We start from the raw sequence: 21,661 nt of genomic DNA, 5'->3' as shown, positions 1-21,661 counted from the left end.
AGTGCCCCAAGAGATGATTTACTGATTTACTACCTCTGTCTGATGCTCACAGTGATTTATTCATCCATCGATTTACTTGTCATCGTCTGGGAGCCACAACAAAGTGCAGACACCTAGCTGACTTTTTTCCCCCTTCGCCTGGCAGGGTTGTGTGCCAGGCACCTGTGGTTTTAATGGGAGTGTGCATGTGTAGCGTTCAGTTTTGATGTTCTCATGAAGTGGAGCCGCCTCTCACCCAGCGGCTCATAAAGCGCTTCCTGGGTTGGTGTTGATTCTCTGAGGTGAGGCGGGGGGCGGGGGGGGAAGCCTCGGGGCCCCCTTGTCTAAGCCGGTGCCCCTTGTTTTCAGAGCTCTGCTCACGGAAGCCTCATAACTAATGCAGGAGGAATAAGATCATGTGGACTGCACTGGCACTGGGGCGTGGGGGAGGTTGATAAGAAGGAGGGCAGCTATCCTGTCAGTGGTTTGGTTCCCTGCCAGTCTGGTGTGGAATTGCTAGCAGGGAGCTCCATAATCCCCTGTCAAAGTCTGACTGGGGGCCATGTTCCCGGCTGCTCAGCGGGGGCTTTGGCCATGCGGTTAATCATCACCTCCAAGCAGTTCGCCCCTAAGTGCTCAGAGAAGCAAAAAAATTGCTCAAGTTGCTTAAGCGAGATATTGCTAATGTAGATTTTTTTGTATAAACTGGCCTGGGAACTTTTTACAATGCATGTTTAGTGCCCAGTGACGACTATCAAGTGAAATAGATCCTCTAGGATGAAATGCACTGCTGACTGCTTGCTCATATTATGTCTTGATGCGGTGTGTGCTGTGGCTGGTTTTATGCCCGGTGCTTGGTGATTTATTGGACCCACACCAGGAGTACAACATTGGAAGTTCTGTGCAACAGCATCTTATTATGCATATCATTTAGTCTGTTTAGACACTGAGGAGACAGGTGAGAGAGACAGGTGAGAGAGACAGGTAGACCTCAGGCTCCTGAGACAGGTAAGAGAGACAGGTGAGGGAGACCGGTGAGAGAGACAGGGGAGAGAGACAGGTGAGAGAGACAGGTGAGAGAGAGACAGGTGAGAGAGACAGGTGAGAGAGACAGGTGAGGGAGACAGGTGAGAGAGACAGGTGAGAGAGACAGGTGAGGGAGACAGGTGAGGGAGACAGGTGAGGGAGACAGGTGAGAGAGACAGGTGAAGGAGAGAGGTGAGAGAGAGACAGGTGAGGGGTACGAGTGAAGAGAGACAGGTGAGAGAGACAGGTGAGAGAGACAGGTGAGAGAGACAGGTAGACCTCAGGGTCCTGAGACAGGTGAGAGAGACAGGAGAGGGAGACAGGTGAGGGAGACAGGAGAGAGAGACAGGTGAGAGACAGGTGAGAGAGACAGGTGAGAGAGACAGGTGAGAGAGAGACAGGTAGGCCTCAGGGTCCTGAGACAGGTGAGAGAGACAGGTGAGAGAGACAGGTGAGGGAGACAGGTGAGAGAGAGACAGGTGAGGGGTACGAGTGAAGAGAGACAGGTGAGAGAGAGACAGGTGAGAGAGAGACAGGTGAGGGAGACAGGTGAGAGAGAGACAGGTGAGGGGTACGAGTGAAGAGAGACAGGTGAGAGAGAGACAGGTGAGAGAGAGACAGGTGAGGGAGACAGGTGAGAGAGACAGGTGAGAGAGAGACAGGTGAGAGAGACAGGTAGACCTCAGGCTACTGAGACAGGTGAGAGAGACAGGTGAGGGAGACAGGTGAGAGAGACAGGTAGACCTCAGGCTCCTGAAACAGGTGAGGGAGACAGGTAGACCTCAGGCTCCTGAGAGCAGTTGGCGCACAAAGAGAAAAAGATTATTAGATAATTAGATACAGGTGTAGGTTGGTTTGTTAACATTTAACCAGTAGTCTTAACATCAGGCTGTGTGATATTGCTCTACTAGTCAACCATGTGAGCAGTAGATCCCTGTACTGATTTAGATCGTAAATCACACACGGTACCCTGTTTTCCCCAAATAGAGAGTTTGTTTATAATATATTGTGATCGTAAACTGCCACTAGCTTGTTTTTGTATACATTGATGGCATTGTATGGAAGATAATAATCTCCCAGTGCCTACAGCTAGCTTCTGTTTGGATTTCTAACTGTGGCAGCTGCACCATATAGCTTTCTCATATTCTCACCCCTCTGTGATCACTGAAGAGAGTGTGTCACACACACACACACACACACACACACACACACACACCCACACACTCACCTCTGTCTCCCCTTTCCCGGCGCCCACCCACTACCACTTCAAAGCTGCCACTGGCCAGTAGGGTCAGACCCATGCTGTGTGCTCCAGTGGCAGTCCACAAATCAGCTCACCTCCAATCCAAGCAGCTTGCCGTGGCCCCTTTTTATTTTAAAAACTTGTCTTACACACACGGACGCCAAAATAATACCACAGGCATGTCACCGAAATCTGACCCTCCTGGACCCCCCCCCCCCCCCCCTCCTCTCCCCCGTCTAGGCTCAGGTTGCAGAGGTGGACGGGGGGCGGGGGGCGGGGGACTCGGGGGGCGGGGGGCTGGCCCTGCGAGTGCCTGTTGGAGCTGTGGAGCGGGCCGCTATAGATGGCAGCACAGCTCCGGCGCCACCCCAGATTTATGTCCCCCTTCCCCTCCCCCCTCCCCCTCCCCTGCAGTGAGACAGTACATGGACAGGCAGACAGATCCGGTTGCAGGCAGTCGACTGAAAGCAGCTCTTATCACACACATCTATGCACCCACCTCCCTCATCCTTGACCATTCTTAGCGTCCCTTAGCCGCACCTGTAAGGCCAGACAAGCTGCAGCATAGAGGCTGCGTTGACTACGAGTTGGAGGCTAAAGCTAAAGTGAGGCGTCCTGCTGATGTAACAGGAGACGTGTGTGACGGGGGGGAGGGGGGGGGGCAGCGGAGCAGTGGAGCAGTGATAGGGGCATTAGGGAGGACCATTTTGGTGTCCATTTGTTCAGAACTATTTAGCGAATGGTTTCACCCGGAGGGGACTATTGGACTGTGACAGTGGCTATACTGAGGGGCATGTGTTCATATTTAGCAAGGCTGCATGTCGAGGCCATCAAGTTAGCTCACTTGTGCTTCTCCAGACACCAGTCTTTGACTCAGATTTGGGTGGAAGATGACTGTTTTCCAAGTCCAAGCAGTGACTGTGGACATGTTTGCTATTGTGGTGGAACTAAGAGAATTAGCTTGGTATGAATTTATAAACAGTTATGGTTACACCTGCCAGTAATCGTTCACTAGAATCCGTTTGTTATTAGTCTGGTTCTGTTTTTTTTTTACTCTACTGTGCTCCATTAATTCACCTGGTCCATTGGATTCAAAGTACTCTAGCGCTGTAGCTAATATGCGTCATTCCAAAAAGATACTGATTGGATCACTAGGCTCATGTCAGAGATGCTGAGACTTTATAAAAGTCTGAAAAGTTATGTAAGGTTTGATCACCAAGCAAGTTTCACTAGAATATAACTAGAATAAAAGTTATGTAAGGTTTGATCACCAAGCAAGTTTTACTAGAGTATAACTAGAATAAAAGTTATGTAAGGTTTGATCACCAAGCAAGTTTCACTAGAATATAACTAGAATAAAAGTTATGTAAGGTTTGATCACCAAGCAAGTTTCACTAGAATATAACTAGAATAATAATAGTTTTTTTTTTAATCTAACTGAAGGTTTTTTGAGAAGAACCCAATATCAACACTAACCTTAGTGTGCATGTGCTCATATTAGTAGCTCCAAATCAAATAAGCTACTTTGTTTTCACAGACCTGACAGGCAGCCAAAGTGTCATGAAAGTAGGTCCCTAAAGCATTGGAGTATCATTCGTAGCTCTGATGGATTGCCACTCATTTTAATCAATGTAATGTTGCTGTCAGTAGTGGACATTGTTATAATAATCCTATTTAGCATTACTTAGGTGAGGTTGGCTGATACACAATCAATGCAAAGTAATTAAACATTTTTTTTATAAATACATCTATTTTATGGTACATTACATTCGTTTTGCATTAGTTCTTTGTCCAGTTGCAGCATTTGAATTTATGTTATCTTGAAGTACATTTCGTTACACAATGACACATGAACTGATAACGGCCCTTTTAATGTGTGCCAATATTGGAGCCAACTTCTTATCTTATATCATTTACTATAGATAATGTTGCTATCTAAAGTTATCTGTTAGGTGTATGTTAAGTGATATGCACAGACAGGTCATTCTCACTTTACTGACCAAAATAGAACACATATGGTAAGCACAGACATTTTTATGAGGACGTTGTCAAATAGACACTCTGTTGTTGGTCTTAGAGCAAGGTTAGTGTCTAAAAACCCCTTAGGTTTATTATCAGTCTACATGTAGAGGAACGAGAACAGAGCTAAGGAACCTTAGGTTTATTATCAGTCTATATGTAGAGGAACGAGAACAGAGCTAAGGAACCTTAGGTTTATTATCAGTCTATATGTAGAGGAACGAGAACAGAGTTAAGGAACCTTAGGTTTATTATCAGTCTATATGGAGAGGAAGGAGAACAGAGCTAAGGAACCTTAGGTTTATTATCAGTCTTTATGGAGAGGAAGGAGAACAGAGTTAAGGAACAAAGTAGATAGTATCAGGATACACTTTCACCATGACCTATACAGAGCCTGGATGGTGATCCAGCTGAGGATGTGTGCCTACGGAAATTTGGCCCATGCCCGTCACCCCAGTGGGTGTGTGTGTGTGTGTTTATCAGTGCCCGTGTAGGAGGCTGGGCAGGACTGATCCTGGCACAGGGCAGTGGTCTTGTAATCTGCTGTGGGGGCCCTGGGCCGGTCCCTGGGATCAGCAGGAGCCACACAGCAGCCCTTATCTCTGCCCTGATGGCTGAAGCGACACATGTTGGGGAAGATAGGATCGTCCCTCTGTTCTCGCTTTCCGCTCCCTCTGAGGTGTGTCTCTCTCTCTCTCTCTCCAGCTTCATGCGCTCTTTTTTTTTTCTAACTTTCCCTCGCTCCATTTCCGGACTTCTCTTTGTTCACAGCAGACTCACAGAGGCTGAGGTTTCTGTCTGATGGGAGATACGGCCTGGCAAGCACAATACGTACTACTTTTTTGCTCTTCGACTTTGGTTCTTGGTTTGGCGTTTTGATCGTCGCTTGAACTTTACAATATTTAACTAAAGAATAGTTGTTAAAAGTGATTCACTGCTTGCAAGGGACGATCAAAACGTTCTGAATCATCTCCAGTCAGTCGCGAAACAAGTGTCGTCACGGCTTGGCTGACTGCTGGTGAGGTCAACCCAAAGTCATGTCAAGCGTAGGTCATGCTCCCATGTGCCAAAGGTGTGCATCAAAATGGACCGCCTCCAAAGATCCTAAATGTGTGACTACCCTGACGGGGGGCGCGGGGGGGGGGGGGCGCGGGGAGGGGGGGATCAAACGGATCAGTGTGCAGCCTGCGGTTGGGATTGCTGCTCCTCTGATCCAAGATAAAGATTAGCCCCTTCCAAAGCGCATTTCTGTTTTCAAATGATTTGCCTCAGTCTTTGGACCTCATCCAGTCCTTCATTAAAGGGGCCTCTGCAATGGGTGTTTTTCCCCGAGAGGAGAGCTGGGAGGCTGGGCCGGGGGGGCCTTGGTTTCCACTCCTCCTCTGACCACCCATCAGAGCTGGAGGTGCCTCATGTGTAATTAATACGACTGCAGGTCTGCACTGGCACACGCCTTGTGGAAGGCCTCTTGCGTTAAACCCCCCCCCCCCTGTGATTATCCTCAAAGGACCGACGCCTTTGTCAGTGTACTAGCTGAAGATACCACGCTGAACATGTAGGCTCCCCACTCCCTTTGTGCATGTGTGTTTTATGAGCGAGTGTTTCTTGTTTGTGTACGTATGTGTGTGTGTACTATGAGAAGCTGAGTGGGCTTGTTTGTGTGTGTGCTTGGTGCGTGCTCTCCACACCTGCTGAGCTACAGGCGTAAATTGTCTGTTGCTCTGATTGATGAGCGGCATGACCAGGCCTGTCCCCCCCCCCCCAAAAAAAGGAAGCCTCCACCTTTTTAACTCACTCATGGGGTCCTCGAAAGGCAGGCTGGAACTGGGAGTGAGAATAGTGCCTTTCAAAGCGTCTTCGTCGTGAGGATGAAGGTGATTAGAGTGGTGATTAGCTGCTCTTACACCAGCTCCCGAACGAGCTTAAGTGAGGCCATCAGTGTTCAAAATTAGTGCCAAGAATGAATCATGCCAAGTCCTTCAAAATAGACGTCAGAGTCTATTATTTATGGTGCAGTTTTGGGACCATGTCCTATTATTGCCAGGAAATTCTTTGATTTGAACAGTCCTGTCTGCCGCTTATATAAAAAGCAGTGAGCTTAAAATAGTGAGCGCTGTGTAATTTGGTTTTGGTCTCTGACGGCTCACGCTATAGTGTACGTCGTGTATGCCGTTAATCCTGCTCCTGTGTTAACCTGCAATGCAAAATTGGTGGGACACACACACACACACACCTCATATGTTGATGAATGTGTCTGTGAGAGGAAATGTATGGTACAAGTGCTCCATGGGAAACTAACGATTTTTAGTTACGATCTTTGTACGATTTTGAAGGCACTAGATTAAGAATCCTCGTTAGATCTCCCCCCTTATATGGAAGCAGCTGGATTATCTACCATCAGAGAAATGGTTGCACAGAGAAATCAGAAAAATTATGGGTCACGTTGAGGGGAAAAAAAAAACGAAACGTTGTAATTTTAAGTTTTTATGTCCCATCAAGCCAGGGGGTTTATATTTACACAGGCCTCAGTTCTGTTCTAATGGTTAGGTTACAGCACCAAGCATGTTGAAGCAACAGTACAGGGAGAGGATAGACATTCTGTCCCCAAAGCCCGGAGGTTTGGGTTGGGTTGAGTCGAGTCATACAGGTCTCGTTGCTGTCTTTTCAAAGCTTTTTTACAGAAGCACCATGCAGATGACATAGCTCAAGACACGAATAGCACATTTTCTAAGTAATGTGATATTCCGCTTTAATTACAGATGATAGTTCACTGTACAATTAGTACATGGTTGATTTAACCACATTCAGTAAAGCACTGAGTGTAAAATGTTGCCATGTGTGTAGCTCTGGTCCGAGCGTGATGTCTCCAGCATTGCCTGGTACAGCAGCCCCCCCCCCCCCCCACCACCACCCCCCCTCCAGACTGTGTTTAAGGCCTCAGTACTGCACACCTGTGCTCCCTGTGTCAGTGGGGTCTGCACCATAGACATATATCTATATATATCTATGGTATGGTGTATGGTATGGTCTATCTATATGTCTATGGTCTGCACAGACAGACCAGCAAAGGGAGGAGGACTCCAAGCCATTTCCCTTTTCCTGCCTCCAATGGGCTCAGCAGACACACACAGACAGATTAGCACACTTCCAGTCTGGCCTTTGCGTAGTCATCTATACTCCCGTTTGTTTGTTTTTGTTACAAACAGCGAGGTGTTTGGGTTTTTGTATTGTGATCTCCATTATTGCCAACTTTAATTTCACGTTTAATTATTTATTTAAATGTTGAGTTTGTAAAAGGTTTCTGCTCAATTGCCGGCTTTATATTTGCAAAGTCTTGTTTGTCTCCTGTGGGAAACAAACTCCACTCCGGAGAAATAGCAGGGTCTAATCTCTTGGAAGGGTTCTCCTTCATATGTAGGACAGGAGATGTGTCACAGAGAAAGATTGTGTGTGTGTGTGTGTGTGTGTGTGTGTGTGTGTGTGTGTGTCCCTCTGTGTGTGTGTGTGTGTGTGTGTGTGTGTGTGTGTGTGTGTGTGTGTGTGTGTGTGTGTGTGTGTGTGTGTCCCTCTGTGTGTGTGTGTGTGTGTGTGTGTGTGTGTGTGTGTGTGTGTGTGTGTGTGTGTGTGTGTGTGTGTGTGTCTGTGTGTGTGTGTGTGTAAGTGTGTGTGTGTGTGTGTGTGTGTGTGTGTGTGTGTGTGTGTGTGTGTGTGTGTGTGTGTGTGTGTGTGTGTGTGTGTGTGTCCATTCTGAGGAACAACAAACCACAGCTGCACTTCTCTGGCGGCCCCACCCATGAGATCGGCCTGTTTGTGTAGCTGCACTCTTGTGGATCTGCTCAAAATGGAGGAGGGACTTTCAACACCCGCAGGGGATGTGTGGGTGCCTGTGTGTGTGTGTGTGTGTGTGTGTGTGTGTGTGTGTGTGTGTGTGTGGGGGTGCCTGCCTATGTGTCTCTCTGAGTGTGTGTGTGTGGGGCAAGGTTATTATAGTTTTGCATTTTTCACTAGTTTTTATTTTTATTTCGTTTTTACTTTTTGTTTTCAATTTCAGTTTAGTTTTAATTAGTTTTTAAAGCGGGTTTGCTAGTTTAGTTTAGTTTCTATTTTTTGAAAATGCTTAGTTTGAGTTTAGTTTTTATTAGTTTCAGTATTAGTTTTAGTCTTTACCGCGGAATGCAAGAAACCAAGGGGGGGGGGGGGGGGGGGGCAGTCAGGGAAGCTTAATTTTTTTGCTTGCAAAACAAAATGCTCAAAATGAATAGAAGATACAAGCTATAATAAATAATATGTAATAAAAACAGAATTTGCGCATGTCCTGTTCAAACAGACAGGAGACAGCGAGACGGTGAGGCAGCGACGAGCTGTGCCTCATCTCAGATTGAGCAATCCCTCACAAACTAGGTTGAGCGCATGCGTAGAACCTATTTAGTTTTGCTGATCTGACGTAAAGCCGCAGTGAAAAAGCACGGAGAGGAGGCAAATAGTACCTCTGCTTCAATAAAGGGAGCATGCGAGAGCCCACCGGTCGGGTTTATTCTTGTTCTGCCGTTACTCTTCTTATATTTGACATTGACTACGAAAATTGAAGATTCTATAACTAAGCTAAAACATTTCTCATAACTGGACTTTCAATTAAAACGTGAATTGATCAATAATGGGAGACCAATGCCTAAGCTAAAATGTATGCTTGAAACGACGGGACAGAAGATAACTCGATCGACTTCTCACATCCAAAGCCAAAATGTTTTGAAAATATTTTGAACCTCAAGAATAGATTTGGTTTTGGACGTACAGCGGAGACTAAATATTAGCAGGGGGGGGGGGGTATCTCACCCCTCATTCGCTAACATTACATTGATATCAGAGAAAGCCCTTGCTCCGTTAATTTCCCGTTCTCTTAGGATTGTTTAATGTCTATGTAAAGCCATTTAACATCAAACAAGTGGTTGTGATCACTTTGGTGAGCTGATTTTGAGAAATTAAACTTAAATTGCAGCTAAAGTTGTACATAATCACACATATTAACACGAGTTCATCACAAGCTAGCAGCTGCCAACTGTATGTAGCCACCTTACCTATGTTAGAATGCTGATATGAAAAACAACCAGTAGTCAATGTGCAAGCTGCCAATTGAATGGTGATTTAAGCTACTGCATTGGGTTTATATATTTGTAAATCTGACTCTGAAAGAGTCAGTGCCTCACCAGCCACGAACCTCACCGCACGTTACTGTTCCAGGTAATCCCAAATAGGACTCTGTCGCTTTCTCCCGACTTTTGCCGCCATGATACCAGGTGAGGGGCGTGTAGTAAAAGTGGTACGGCGGAAGATAGACGCTATGTATGAAATCAATTGACATCTATGAAATACATTGACAAAGACGAAAACTAAGGACATTTTCTCTATAATTCTATTTTATTTTAGTTAGTTTTGTAAAGACACAATACAGTTTCAGTTAGTTATCGTTTTTTTATAAAGCCTCGTTTTTATTTTTATTTCAGTTAACGAAAAGAAAAATCACACCTCGTTTTCGTTTTTTCGTTAGTTTTCGTTAACTATAATAACCTTGGTGTGGGGGGGGGGGTGCCTGCCTATGTGTGTGTGTGCGTGTGTGTGTGGGTGTGTGTGTGTGGGTGCCTGCCTATGTGTCTCTGTGTGTGTGTGTGTGGGTGCCTGCCTATGTGTCTGTGTGTGTGTCTGTGTGTGTGTGTGTGTGTGTGTGTGTGTGTGTGTGTGTGTGTGTGTGTGTGTGGGTGCCTGCCTATGTGTCTCTGTGGAGGCACCAATGTTTATATGATTGTACATCTCTCTTTCTTTGCCGACTTCTTGTGAAAAAAGGGATGTTTGTTTATTGAAGAATGTGTGAGACATGTCCTTCTTTCTGTTCACTGGGTTTGAGGCTTTCTCAAGGGACGGTGACAATATGTGTAAGCATGAAGGAGAAGGTCCGCTCAGTTTTGTATTTTGTTGGCACTGTAAGTGTAAACTTTAGGTGTGTGTGTGTGTGTGTCGGTAGTGTGTTTTGTTATTGGAGTCGTAGTGAGGCAGAGGTGTGAGTCATGTTCTTGAGGGAGTGACAAGATGACGTGTGTGTGTGTGTGTGCGTGCGTGCGTGCGTGCGTGCGTGCGTGCGTGCGTGCGTGCGTGCGTGCGTGCGGAGGAGGTGACTGGAGGCCCCGGCCCGCTGACAGCTGTGGGGTGCTGAGACGTGCACCTAGTCCAGCAGACGAGGGAAAACCCCCGAGTGGTCTGAGCAGCACATCCTCCCCTCCAGTCAGCCCACATCCTCCCCTCCAGTCAGCCCACATCCTCCCCTCCAGTCAGCCCACCGTCCTCCACATCCAGTCAGCCCACCGTCCTCCACATCCAGTCAGCCCACCGTCCTGCACATCCAGTCAGCCCACCGTCCTGCACATCCTCCCCCTCCGACCGTCCTGCACATCCTCCCCCTCCTACCGTCCTGCACATCCTGCCTCGGTGCTGTTTCTTTGAGTTGCCTGGCTGCTGGGGTCCCCAAAATGAAAGGATTGACCCCGAGCTAGGATCGGCTGTAAAAGCCCCGTTCCCAGCACCCCAGACCCCCTCCTCTTTGGCCTTCTCCTCACCCTCATCATCTTGTTACATATCCAGTGTGCAAAAGGGGTCCCTCACTGTGTGAACCTCAAGAGCACCAGGTCCAACTTAGCATGGAGTTAGTGATCGAATGAGCCTTTTTTTTATCATCCTATCATTTACCACGGGTCATAAAAGTGTCAGGTTGAAGACATCATCTCGAGGTCTTGACTGGTCACCAGCTGTGCCAAAAGCACATGCAAGAGCAGCATTTAAGACATGGCAGTCCTAACAGTAGCTGTAATAACTCATTCAGCTGGAGCATACTACCAAAATACTTGTATATACATTTACATTTAGTCATTTAGCAGACGCTTTTATCCAAAGCGACTTACATATGTGCGACTTACAATGTATACACATTTTACATTTACACTGATGGCACACTGCACATCAGGAGCAATTAGGGGTTCAGTGTCTTGCTCAAGGACGCTTCGACAGGGAATCGAACTAGCAACCTTCTGATTACTAAACGACTTCTCTACCTCCTGTACCACTGTCGCCCCCGTTATATACGTTTGAATGCTCAGAGTGATCAACTCCACTTTCAGATCCAGGATTTTTTCTTGTGTTTGGGAGTGAATGTGGAGGCTGTGCTGTGGTATATGTGGTGCATATAAAATACTGGACTAGTAGGTCAAATGACCTGAACCCTTGTGAAAAGACCTGAGGTGCACATGACCTCCTGCCAGCCTCTCTCTGAGGGGAGAATGGATGAAGTCCACATTCATATAGATAGAGCAGGATAGAGCACAGAGGAGCAGGTTGATTCAGTCTGAGACTGGAGATACAGGGGTGACTAGGAGGCTTCTTCCTGCTGCCTGCCTGCGTCTGTGTATCTGTGTGACAGACCAGCCTTTCTCTCATCAAGCAGTACATCCAGAGCATCCAGCTCACTTGTTTCCAGGGACAGCGGCCTTGGAAAACGAGAGGGAAATGTCAACCCAAACTAGCCCATCCCTACAGATAAGAAACACGGCTGGACTTGAACTTGATGGACAACCACCTCCCTTTTTCTCCCTCTTTCTCTTCCAACTCTGCCTTTTGAGTCGTGTCATAAAGCCAGCAGTTGACGCAAGCAGTTTGTTTGGGGAGGAAAAAGTGCCTGTTAGACGTAATGAAGGCTTTCTGGGGGAGCGATAATGACCCACCGTGACGTGAGCAGACGCTGGATGTCAAGGCTGTTCTTGCGACCCTAAGGGCTTGGGCATGGCGCGTGTTACGGGAACGGGTTGGCTCCTATCTAGGTGACGGAGATGCTATACAGGAGGACAGAGTTAAAGATTAAATGTGTTGCAGATTTTGTTGAAGCACGAGTAAGGAGTTTTTTGTCTAAAACTAGCAAGCTAACAAGCCAGAAGCAACAGACTTGGTGAGAAAACACCAATAACTTCACAGCTGGCACTGATAAAAGTTAGCTACCTTGCTAACGGATGTGTTTCAGTGATTTATTTGGCTAAACTCAGCTGTAAAAAAAAAAATGTTTACAGGGTGACCACAAAACTACTACAAGTAAATAGCCTGGGCAGTAAGTGGGATAGGCAGGTGTTCATTTGTCCTTCACATCAAAAAGAATAGAATAGAATGATAAAAAAAGCAGTTGCCTACAAAAACTGAACTATAAATGGTTAAAAACTGAATAACGTGCTTTTAATGGTTTTGTCCGGCTTACCTGTAACCTCCAAGCTTTGATTTGGAAGATGAAAGATTCTCCCTTTTTCACTGTGTTCATGCCACTATAATTTTCTTACAATTTATAGATGAACGTATTTATACGGTTTAATCTGCTGAGATTACTCCAAGTGTGGGATGTTAAAACTGCCAGAGCAAGTCTCCTAGCATCCATAATGTTGACCTGCTAGAGCAGTATACATAAGACTTGTGGGTGTACAGGGGCTCTCTGAAGAGCATTGTTTCCCTGTGGAACAGTAGTCGGTCTGGGCAGGCCTGATCCACTACAAAGCCGTCCCTTGTCTCTTTGCAATTCATAATTATGTGCTCGCTGCTTGGATTGACTTAAAAGCAACCCAGATGCTCATGGATTCCCATAAACCTAGAGAGGTCTACATGAAACATGTGTGGAGGGACACGGCCTCCCTCCAGAAGCATCAAGCGGCTTTTAACCAAACACTAAAGACCAAATTAACGCTGGCTTTTTAAACAAAAGTCCCCCCCCCCCCCCCCCCCCCCCAAAGCTCAGGCCACAGCAAGTTTGTCTTTTGGATAAACTTTTCAAACAGCCAGCTGCTCTTTTGCAACACCCTGTGCTCAGCCTGATCAGGCTTGTCCTCTCTGGGCATGTTGATGTTGATGTGTAGCACCACCCATGCACCTCACAGCAAACTTCCTGGAAGTCGTTAACTTTGGGGGGAAAAACACCCATTAATATTAACCCAAATTGACGCGCACAATTAGGTAAGACGTTACTATTTGTTTTATTTAATTAATAATTAAACCAAAAGGAGTAACTAGAAACACTCGGAGAGCGCAGACCTCTGCCAAAGTCAAATGCCTCTTGCAATGTTAACGAAAGTGAAAAATCATTTGTGGATGCACCCTGTGATTCAGATCCAAATCAATCCAAAATGTGAAGGGTTTCTTCGTAAGCCCATGCTACACTCTTCCTCCAAGTTTGATGAAGTTTGTGTTTTAGCACAATCCTGCTGACAAACACACAAACAAACTGGACCAAAATGTAACCTCCTTGGCGTAAGGGGGCTAGTCAACCTAAGACATAATGAATCGACTATCTAGGTCATTTTGAACTCAGTGTAGGTGTTGGGTACTCTCAATGTATGATGCAATGATGATACAAACATTCACAAAGTGAGGGTTGAATACATGTACTATTGTTAAGGTGCCATGCGTGTAACACACTTTTGTTGTGTTCTCAGATCCTTGAGCCAAAGATATGTTGCAGGTGTGCAACAAAAGTAGGCTGTTCTATTTCATATAACCTCAAAATGTTTCATTTAATTCACAGCGATATTGGCCAAAATGTAGAGAATATGTAGAATGTGTAAGAGGATGGAACGGTAGAAGTGCTATCAAAGTGACTAAAACCATGGAAAGTGTCTATATGGGGTTGTTTTCCCACATAATCAAACACTAAGACACTTGGAAAAACAATAGTGGGGAACATTTTCTGTGCAGTGGTAGAGAAGACTAATCCTGCAGGTGTTATGAGGCTGTGGACGCTAGTCCCAGTTGCATCTGAACTCAATGACTCTATCTGGACACAGGCCAGCTCCAGGGATGGTACACCGCAGCCACACGGCAAGGCCGTAAATCTCCCTCCACAGATAGTTGCGTTAGGTGCACTTGATCTCGGTGTGCACAGCACCACCTCGGGAAATGCTCTGTGTGCTCAGATGTTAAGGGTTGCTAAAAGGTCTGTCAGAACAGACGTTTGACAAATTAGAGAACCTTGCGTTTGAGATCCGCCAGTCTGTGCTGGCTCGCCCATGTTAAAGGCAGAGTTTGCTATTAGTATTACCAAAGAGTTTGAAAAAAATAAAGAACAGATGGGCTAATCAAGTTTATGAGGTAAAAAGAACTTCTCAACCAGCCAAATACTGCTGCCTCTCACATCTCAACTCATTCTCTCAGCTCTCTTTATATCAAACCTCTATGTGGTTTCTCCTGACTGATCTTCAAGATCTCCGTTCCAGAGGTTTCCACTCAATTTGCAATCAACTGGTGCAGGCTTTAGCAAATGAGGCGCCAGTGTGATACTCAGTCTAATCACAGCTCTGCACTCAGCTTGAGTGTAATCATCCTTTAACAGAATGACAAATCATCTAGTTAGAGGCGAAAGTTTGGCTTTTAGTTATCTTCAACAAATGAAACAAACGCATGATGTGGCATTAGCAGCAGTTCAGAGTCTTGACTCGGATGATTAAAACCTGAAGAATGCTTGATGGCTTCGATGAGTAAGAGCTACGGGAGTGTCCGTAGAAAGAGACGCAATAGTAGCTGAGAGGAAGGTCACCAGGGTCATGGCTGTAAATGATATTGGGAGAGAAGAAAAACATTTGATGATGCACTGGTTGCCACTGTTGGTACACATACTTTAAACGTAACACGCAGCATATGCAACTTAATCACAACAAAGCGCAAGGGACAAAACATCCAAGAAAGTCCAAGAAAGCCTCAAAGTTCCCCAGAGAGAATTATACAGACATTTGAGTATAGATTTGAATAACGGGAAACCGATAAAAGTAGATATAGTGATTCATTGGAACAGCTATTTGTCCTTTTGAGGCCAAAGTAATTGGACACCCCTCAGAATGGGAAACATTCAGTCTCAGCTCTGGAGTGCTAATGATCTATTAGCACATCACAGTTTGTTCTTGTTGTATGCTACAAAATCAATTCAGCAGTCCAGCACTGATGACAGCAGTGGTGTAATGGGCAGACAGCTCACTGTCAGCAGGGCCAACAGTGGATAATTACCCCTCACCATGTGTGGTCCTTAAGATGCTAACCATCTCCATGTTGGTCTCAGCCAAGTTCAATAAGAAAAGGCCAAGGGGCTGTAGAGGACCCTGTGTAAAAAAAATGTTTTTAATTTAAGATATGCGAAACAGATGGACGCTGCGTTTCATTTTTAAAGACCTGCAGTTGGTGGTAAATCCTTGTAATTTGTCTACTGTAAGTTAATGTCAGCATGTGTAAGGCATTGTCAGGCCTCCATGTTGCTACTTAATCAGCTCTGCGCTGAGAGCTCCGCTGCACACAGTGAAGGTTGCGGGTCGGGGCAGAGGGCTTTTACAGTAGAGGTTTCATCAACAGGGAGGCCACATAGGAACGAGAGTGTTTAACGCGGGACTCATTTATAATGAGCCCAGATCTTCTCAACGCGTCCACTCTGAACCGCTGCGTTGGTTAAGAATTCCAACTCATCTGCTTCATAGAGATGATTACTATGATTCTGACTATGATTCAGTAAGATACAGAACATACATTTGTTCATTTACTTTGGAGTCACTCTTTATCAAATGATCTAGCTAGCAAGCTCTGCCACATAATTCATTCAGTCTGTGCTGCTGCTAATTGCTTGCAGAACCTTGTGTGTATTTGGACACCAGAAACAGTCATTCTGTTTCCCTTTTCTTGGCACTCTGTTGATTAAAATGTGGATCATTTCGACACAATACGAGGCTTGGTTTTCAGGCTTATGATTGAACTTCACACACCCTGAAGATAAGGAGATTTACTCTCAGATCTGGAACTGTGAAGGAGATGTTTTTTCACTGCCTTTGGCTGGTGGTGATCGTGCCGTGGGCTGAAATGCTATTTACATGGTTGTCGGCTTATTTAGCAGCAATAAGCGGCTTATTTGTTTTGTAACGCAAGGTTGCTTTTCCATAGTGTTAAGGGGTCCATCATTTCCATGGTCCAGGAGGAATTGAGTTCTAATCTTTGATGTCCTCTGATTTTCTGTATTAGTCAACTAACAATCCACAATATTCCACCCTTCATTTCATTCCACTTTTTATATTCTCTGTTTGTCTGCCATCTCAGAAATTGGGAGCTAATAGAATTTGAGTCTGTTGCAATCTCTGTTTGCATGCTGCTAGAAATATAGAATATTTTATCAAAATAGTTGATATTACACTTTTTTTTGTACCAGAAATGTTTCAATTAATCCGGGATTGTTTTCAGAGTTCACATTTCAGTGTGAAAATAGCAGGGGGAGTGTAAGTGTTTGTGTGTGCGTGTTTGTGTGCGTGTGTGTGTGTGTGTGTGTGTGTGTGTGTGTGTTTGTGTGTGTGCGTGTGTATGTGCATGCGTGTGTGTGTGTGTGTACGTGTGTATGTGCGTGCGTGTGTGTTTTTTATTTATGTATTATTTTTTTTTTTTTCATATGATTTCTCAAGTCAGTTCTTAGTCAAATGAATTCAGCCTGAATGCAGAATTAACTAAATATGGATAATATGATCTAAGTTAGTCTCAAATTATTGTCTAAATATGGATAATAATACTTATAATATACACTATGTTTTCTTGATAAAATCCTAGCACAGCTCAAGCACAGATTAATTATTTGTCGTATCCCTGATGGGCCAAGAAAAGATTCTCTTATTTCAAACACCATGGGTGAGGGGGTGGAAGCAAAAAAGCCATCCACAGAAGCCCTAGCCCTTATATCACTATATAAAGACTAGAGTTACCTCTTCCCATAACAGAAGCCATAACCCTTATATCACTGTATAAAGACTAGAGTCACCTCTTCCCATAACAGAAGCCATAACCCTTATATCACTCTATAAAGACTAGAGTCACCTCTTCCCATAACAGAAGCCATAACCCTTATATCACTGTATAAAGACTAGAGTCGCCTCTTCCCATAACAGAAGCCATAACCCTTATATCACTATATAAAGACTAGAGTTAGCTCTTCCCATAACAGAAGCCATAACCCTTATATCACTATATAAAGACTAGAGTTAGCTCTTCCCATAACAGAAGCCATAACCCTTATATCACTGTATAAAGACTAGAGTTACCTCTTCCCATAACAGAAGCCCTTGCCCTTATATCACTGTATAAAGACTAGAGTTACCTCTTCCCATAACAGAAGCCCTTGCCCTTATATCACTGTATAAAGACTAGAGTTACCTCTTCCCATAACAGAAGCCATAACCCTTATATCACTGTATAAAGACTAGAGTCACCTCTTCCCATAACAGAAGCCATAGCCCCTCCCTTGGCATCAGTGCAGGGCATCTTTGATAAAAGTATAACTTTCTATAAATCTTGTAGATTTGGCTGTATGTTGGCTGGTTCAGGGAATATCCATTTGAAGTAGATGTAACCCCAGTATGTAACCATCGTTGATGTTTTGCCAGTGTATAATATAGTCTATTTTCAGTACTAGAGGTTAGATTGTACATGAATAATGTTTTGATGCTATAATAGTTGTCATGTTAAATAGTTGAATGAATAAATAGATACAACAAGCAGAAAGCCACTGTGTGAAGCACGTAAACATTTATCACAAACAATTACTAGCAGCAGTATATGAAGTCTTGTTGTTGGCAGGGCTTAAATAGTTTAAAGGGCCATGCACTAGGCTGTAATTAAAATAATATATGTAATTATAGTCTGCCTCCTCCTCCGAAAACAAGACCAGGTCCTGATGCCAAAACCACTGTGGGGGTGCAGAGATTCGTGTGTGTGTGTCTGTGTGTGTGTGTGTGTGTGTCTGTGTGTGTGTCTGTGTCTGTGTCTGTGTGTTCTTGTTAATGCGTGTGTGTGTTTATTTTTGTTCAATGGTGTGTGTGTGTATATTCTTGTTCATACGTCTGTGTGTGTGTGTGTGTGTTTATCTGTTAAAAAACTGAGGGGACCTGTGAGTGTCTCTTGGACACATAGGGGCAGATGCACTAACTAACATGTTGGCGCCCGGTTTTGGCTTAATGTCGTCGCAACATGCGCTCCAAACACATGGCATGGTATGTGTGAACACACCGCATATAGCTAAAGCCACATTCTGTCTGCTGCAGGAGCACAGAATGGCAAGTTGAGCTACCACCAAGGCATATGCAGCAGTCAGAAACACTCAATTTCTGGGGAAAAGTGAGAGTTTTGGGCAGAAAGATGGAAGTGCAAAGGACATGAAGTGCAAAGAGTGACTGATTACATATTTTGTTGTTTGTATGAATGAAAACTATGCGTGAATGGGAGAAGCTTCCAGAAACAATGGAATCGGTATTCTGAGCACCAGTTTTGCTCGTTTGTACCAGCCGTATGTATCTCAGTTGACCTCATTTAAACCAGCCGCAGGTATGTTCAACATACAATGAATAGGCAGTGGTAGTGTTTTGGAATACCTCTTCGCTCAGTTAAGCTCGCTCTATGTACTTCAGTTAAGCTCGCTCCTCCGTACTTCAGTTAAGCTCGCTCTATGTACTTCAGTTAAGCTCGCTCTCTGTACTTCAGTTAAGCTCGCTCCTCCGTACTTCAGTTAGGCTCGCTTTATGTACTTCAGTTAAGTTCGCTTTATGTACTTCAGTTAAGTTCGCTTTATGTACTTCAGTTAAGCTCGCTCTATGTACTTCAGTTAAGCTCGCTCTCCGTACTTCAGTTAAGCTCGCTTTATGGACTCTCAGTTAAGCTCGCTCTATGTACTTCAGTTAAGCTCGCTCTCTGTACTTCAGTTAAGCTGGCTCTCTGTACTTCAGTTAAGCTCGCTCTCTGTACTTCAGTTAAGCTCGCTCCTCCGTACTTCAGTTAGGCTCGCTTTATGTACTTCAGTTAAGTTCGCTTTATGTACTTCAGTTAAGTTCGCTTTATGTACTTCAGTTAAGCTCGCTCTATGTACTTCAGTTAAGCTCGCTCTCCGTACTTCAGTTAAGCTCGCTTTATGGACTCTCAGTTAAGCTCGCTCTATGTACTTCAGTTAAGCTCGCTCTCTGTACTTCAGTTAAGCTGGCTCTCTGTACTTCAGTTAAGCTCGCTCTCTGTACTTCAGTTAAGCTCGCTCCTCCGTACTTCAGTTAGGCTCGCTTTATGTACTTCAGTTAAGTTCGCTTTATGTACTTCAGTTAAGTTCGCTTTATGTACTTCAGTTAAGCTCGCTCTATGTACTTCAGTTAAGCTCGCTCTCCGTACTTCAGTTAAGCTCGCTTTATGTACTTCAGTTAAGCTCGCTTTATGTACTTCAATTAAGCTCGCTCTCTGTACTTCAGTTAAGCTTGCTTTATGGACTCCAGTTAAGCTCGCTCTCCACTCAAACTGTTTTCAGAGGAGAATGAACTTTAGTATTGAGTATTTGCTCATGGAGTTGTCTGAATCACAGATAACACGCATCGCAAGGCTTTGAAAGCTCCACTTCGTAATCAAAGGCCTGTCATGCAGAAGTGTGTGTGTGAGAGAGAGTGTGTGTGTGTGTGTGTGTGTGTGAGAGTGTGTGTGTGGAATGCGTCTCTGTCATTTCATTCTCCTGAGTTATGTGATGTGAGTCTGAAGGAAGACGGAATGTGAGGAATTTGCTAACGTCAGAGGAGCCACAGTGTTTACTGACGGAGGTGTGTGGTAAAGGCCTTTGCCTGGAGGTCTGTGTGTGTGTGTGTGTGTGTGTGTATTGAGCTGCGTCCTGAAGGGGATACTTGGTGTGTGCGTGTGTTTGTGTATTGAGCTGCGTCCTTAAGGGGATACTGTGTGTGTGTGTGTGTGTGTGTGTGTGTGTGTGTGTGTGTGTGTGTGTGTGTGTGTGTCTGTGTGTCTGTGTGCTGGTGTGTGTGCTCTCTACTTTGTTCTTGAGTGTGTGTGTGACGTGGGGTGAAGCATGGTTGCAGGCCCTTGCCATGTCCTGAAGACAGGCCTCTGGCTCCGTGGATCCGATGTGAGTGACAGCCCAAGACGGGGGCTCACTCTTTGAAGTGGAGAACAAACCTGTCTTTCTCCTCTTCCCCTGGTTTCTTCTGTCATCTTTCCCTGAGTCAGGAAGCTTTTTTTTCTCTGAGGCCATGACTTGCCCTGGCATCGACTTCAAAGTGAAAGAGAGTTGCTCCTTGACTGGAAGACAGTGCTTTGTCGGGAGCTGAAGTTGTTTTATGTTTTTCCCTTTGTGGCTGTGGGGGGGATTTTATTAGCATGTTAATGGTACCCAGGAGCTAGCCGTGAGGCCAGGTGTGTGCTGATAGCGTTAGCCTCAGTCCCGTGTCTTAACTCATCTAGCTTGTGCACTTCAGTCACCTGCAGAGCTACTTATTACACAAGAGCCTATTGTGTCGTGACTTCACACAGAGAACTTGGCCCCTTTGTTATCAGATGAGGACCAACCTGTTTATGTTCACTGCTCAGCCTTTAAGCTACCTGGAGCTCCCCCACCCCCCCCCACGAGAGACTTGAAAGTTGAGGACCTTTGAGTGTCATCTAATGTGTCTGTCTGGTAGACAATGTCTAATGTTTTTTTGTAGTCAGTGTCTAACTCAAACAATGTCTTCCAGTGTCTGTGCTGCTACTGGTCCTTGTGGTACATGTGTGGTGTCGTCACGTCAGATCTCTTAGTCACTGGAAACAACACAGCTGTGAAAGTGGTGTGGGGAGTACTGTCTTTGAAACAGGTGTTTGGTGTTGTGAAATAGGGTAGGATGTTATTTGTATATGCAGGAGTGCTTGTTTCAACCTTCACACATTGTAACTGCCTATGACTTATCTTTTTCAGATCTGGGACATGAGTGACGATGAGAGCATCTGAAGAGAGCTCACAAGACTGCGTTGAATGGGCCTCCAGACTCCAGAGCTGACACTTTGATACAGACTGACTATTTCGTGTGAGATCAGCAACCAAAGTCAACATGCGTCTTGTTTTCTCTACTGTTGTACTTTATGTCTGATTGCTTATACACACACACACACACACACACACACAAACATGCATATTCTGTTATGTTATTTTCTAACTTCATTGTGTTGTTGTATATCAAGTCCTTGTACTCAGTTACTCTGACAGCAACATTAAAATGCATTAAACCATGAATCATTTACTGTTCTAATGGCCTCTTCACTTTTATAAGAAAATATTTCAGCATTTTAGTAAAGAAATATATACTTAATGGGTTTGGAGAGACATAAAGCCATATAAAGAATAAAACTGTAATAACTGACACCAAATATCACTGTATTACCCTACTGATGAATGCAGTACACTGCTCAATAAGGCACACACACACACACACACATACATACACTTGCAGATACTAAACTCCAGTACGGCCATTTTCTTTCTCACACACACACACAGGACAATAGAGTGGACACTTGTCAAGA

The 21,661-nt window shown here is 44.8% G+C and overlaps 1 protein-coding gene across 8 annotated transcripts in view; it reads left to right on the top strand.

Annotated features, from left to right (window-relative positions):
* atg7 (ATG7 autophagy related 7 homolog (S. cerevisiae)) overlaps positions 1 to 21,374 on the top strand; it is a 61,875-nt gene extending 40,501 nt beyond the window's left edge. For all 8 annotated transcript variants that reach the window (XM_031568461.2, XM_031568456.2, XM_031568460.2 and 5 more), the window contains one exon: positions 21,057 to 21,374. In XM_031568461.2, coding sequence (XP_031424321.1) covers positions 21,057 to 21,089 — 33 coding nt within the window. In that variant the 3' untranslated portion in view covers positions 21,090 to 21,374. The remainder of the gene's footprint in view (positions 1 to 21,056) is intronic.
* Positions 21,375 to 21,661: the final 287 nt, after the last annotated feature.

This window comes from Clupea harengus, chromosome 5, assembly GCF_900700415.2.
Source record: "Clupea harengus chromosome 5, Ch_v2.0.2, whole genome shotgun sequence".
NCBI classification, from domain to species: Eukaryota; Metazoa; Chordata; class Actinopteri; order Clupeiformes; family Clupeidae; genus Clupea; species Clupea harengus.
This window is presented reverse-complemented; position numbering and strand designations above follow the sequence as displayed.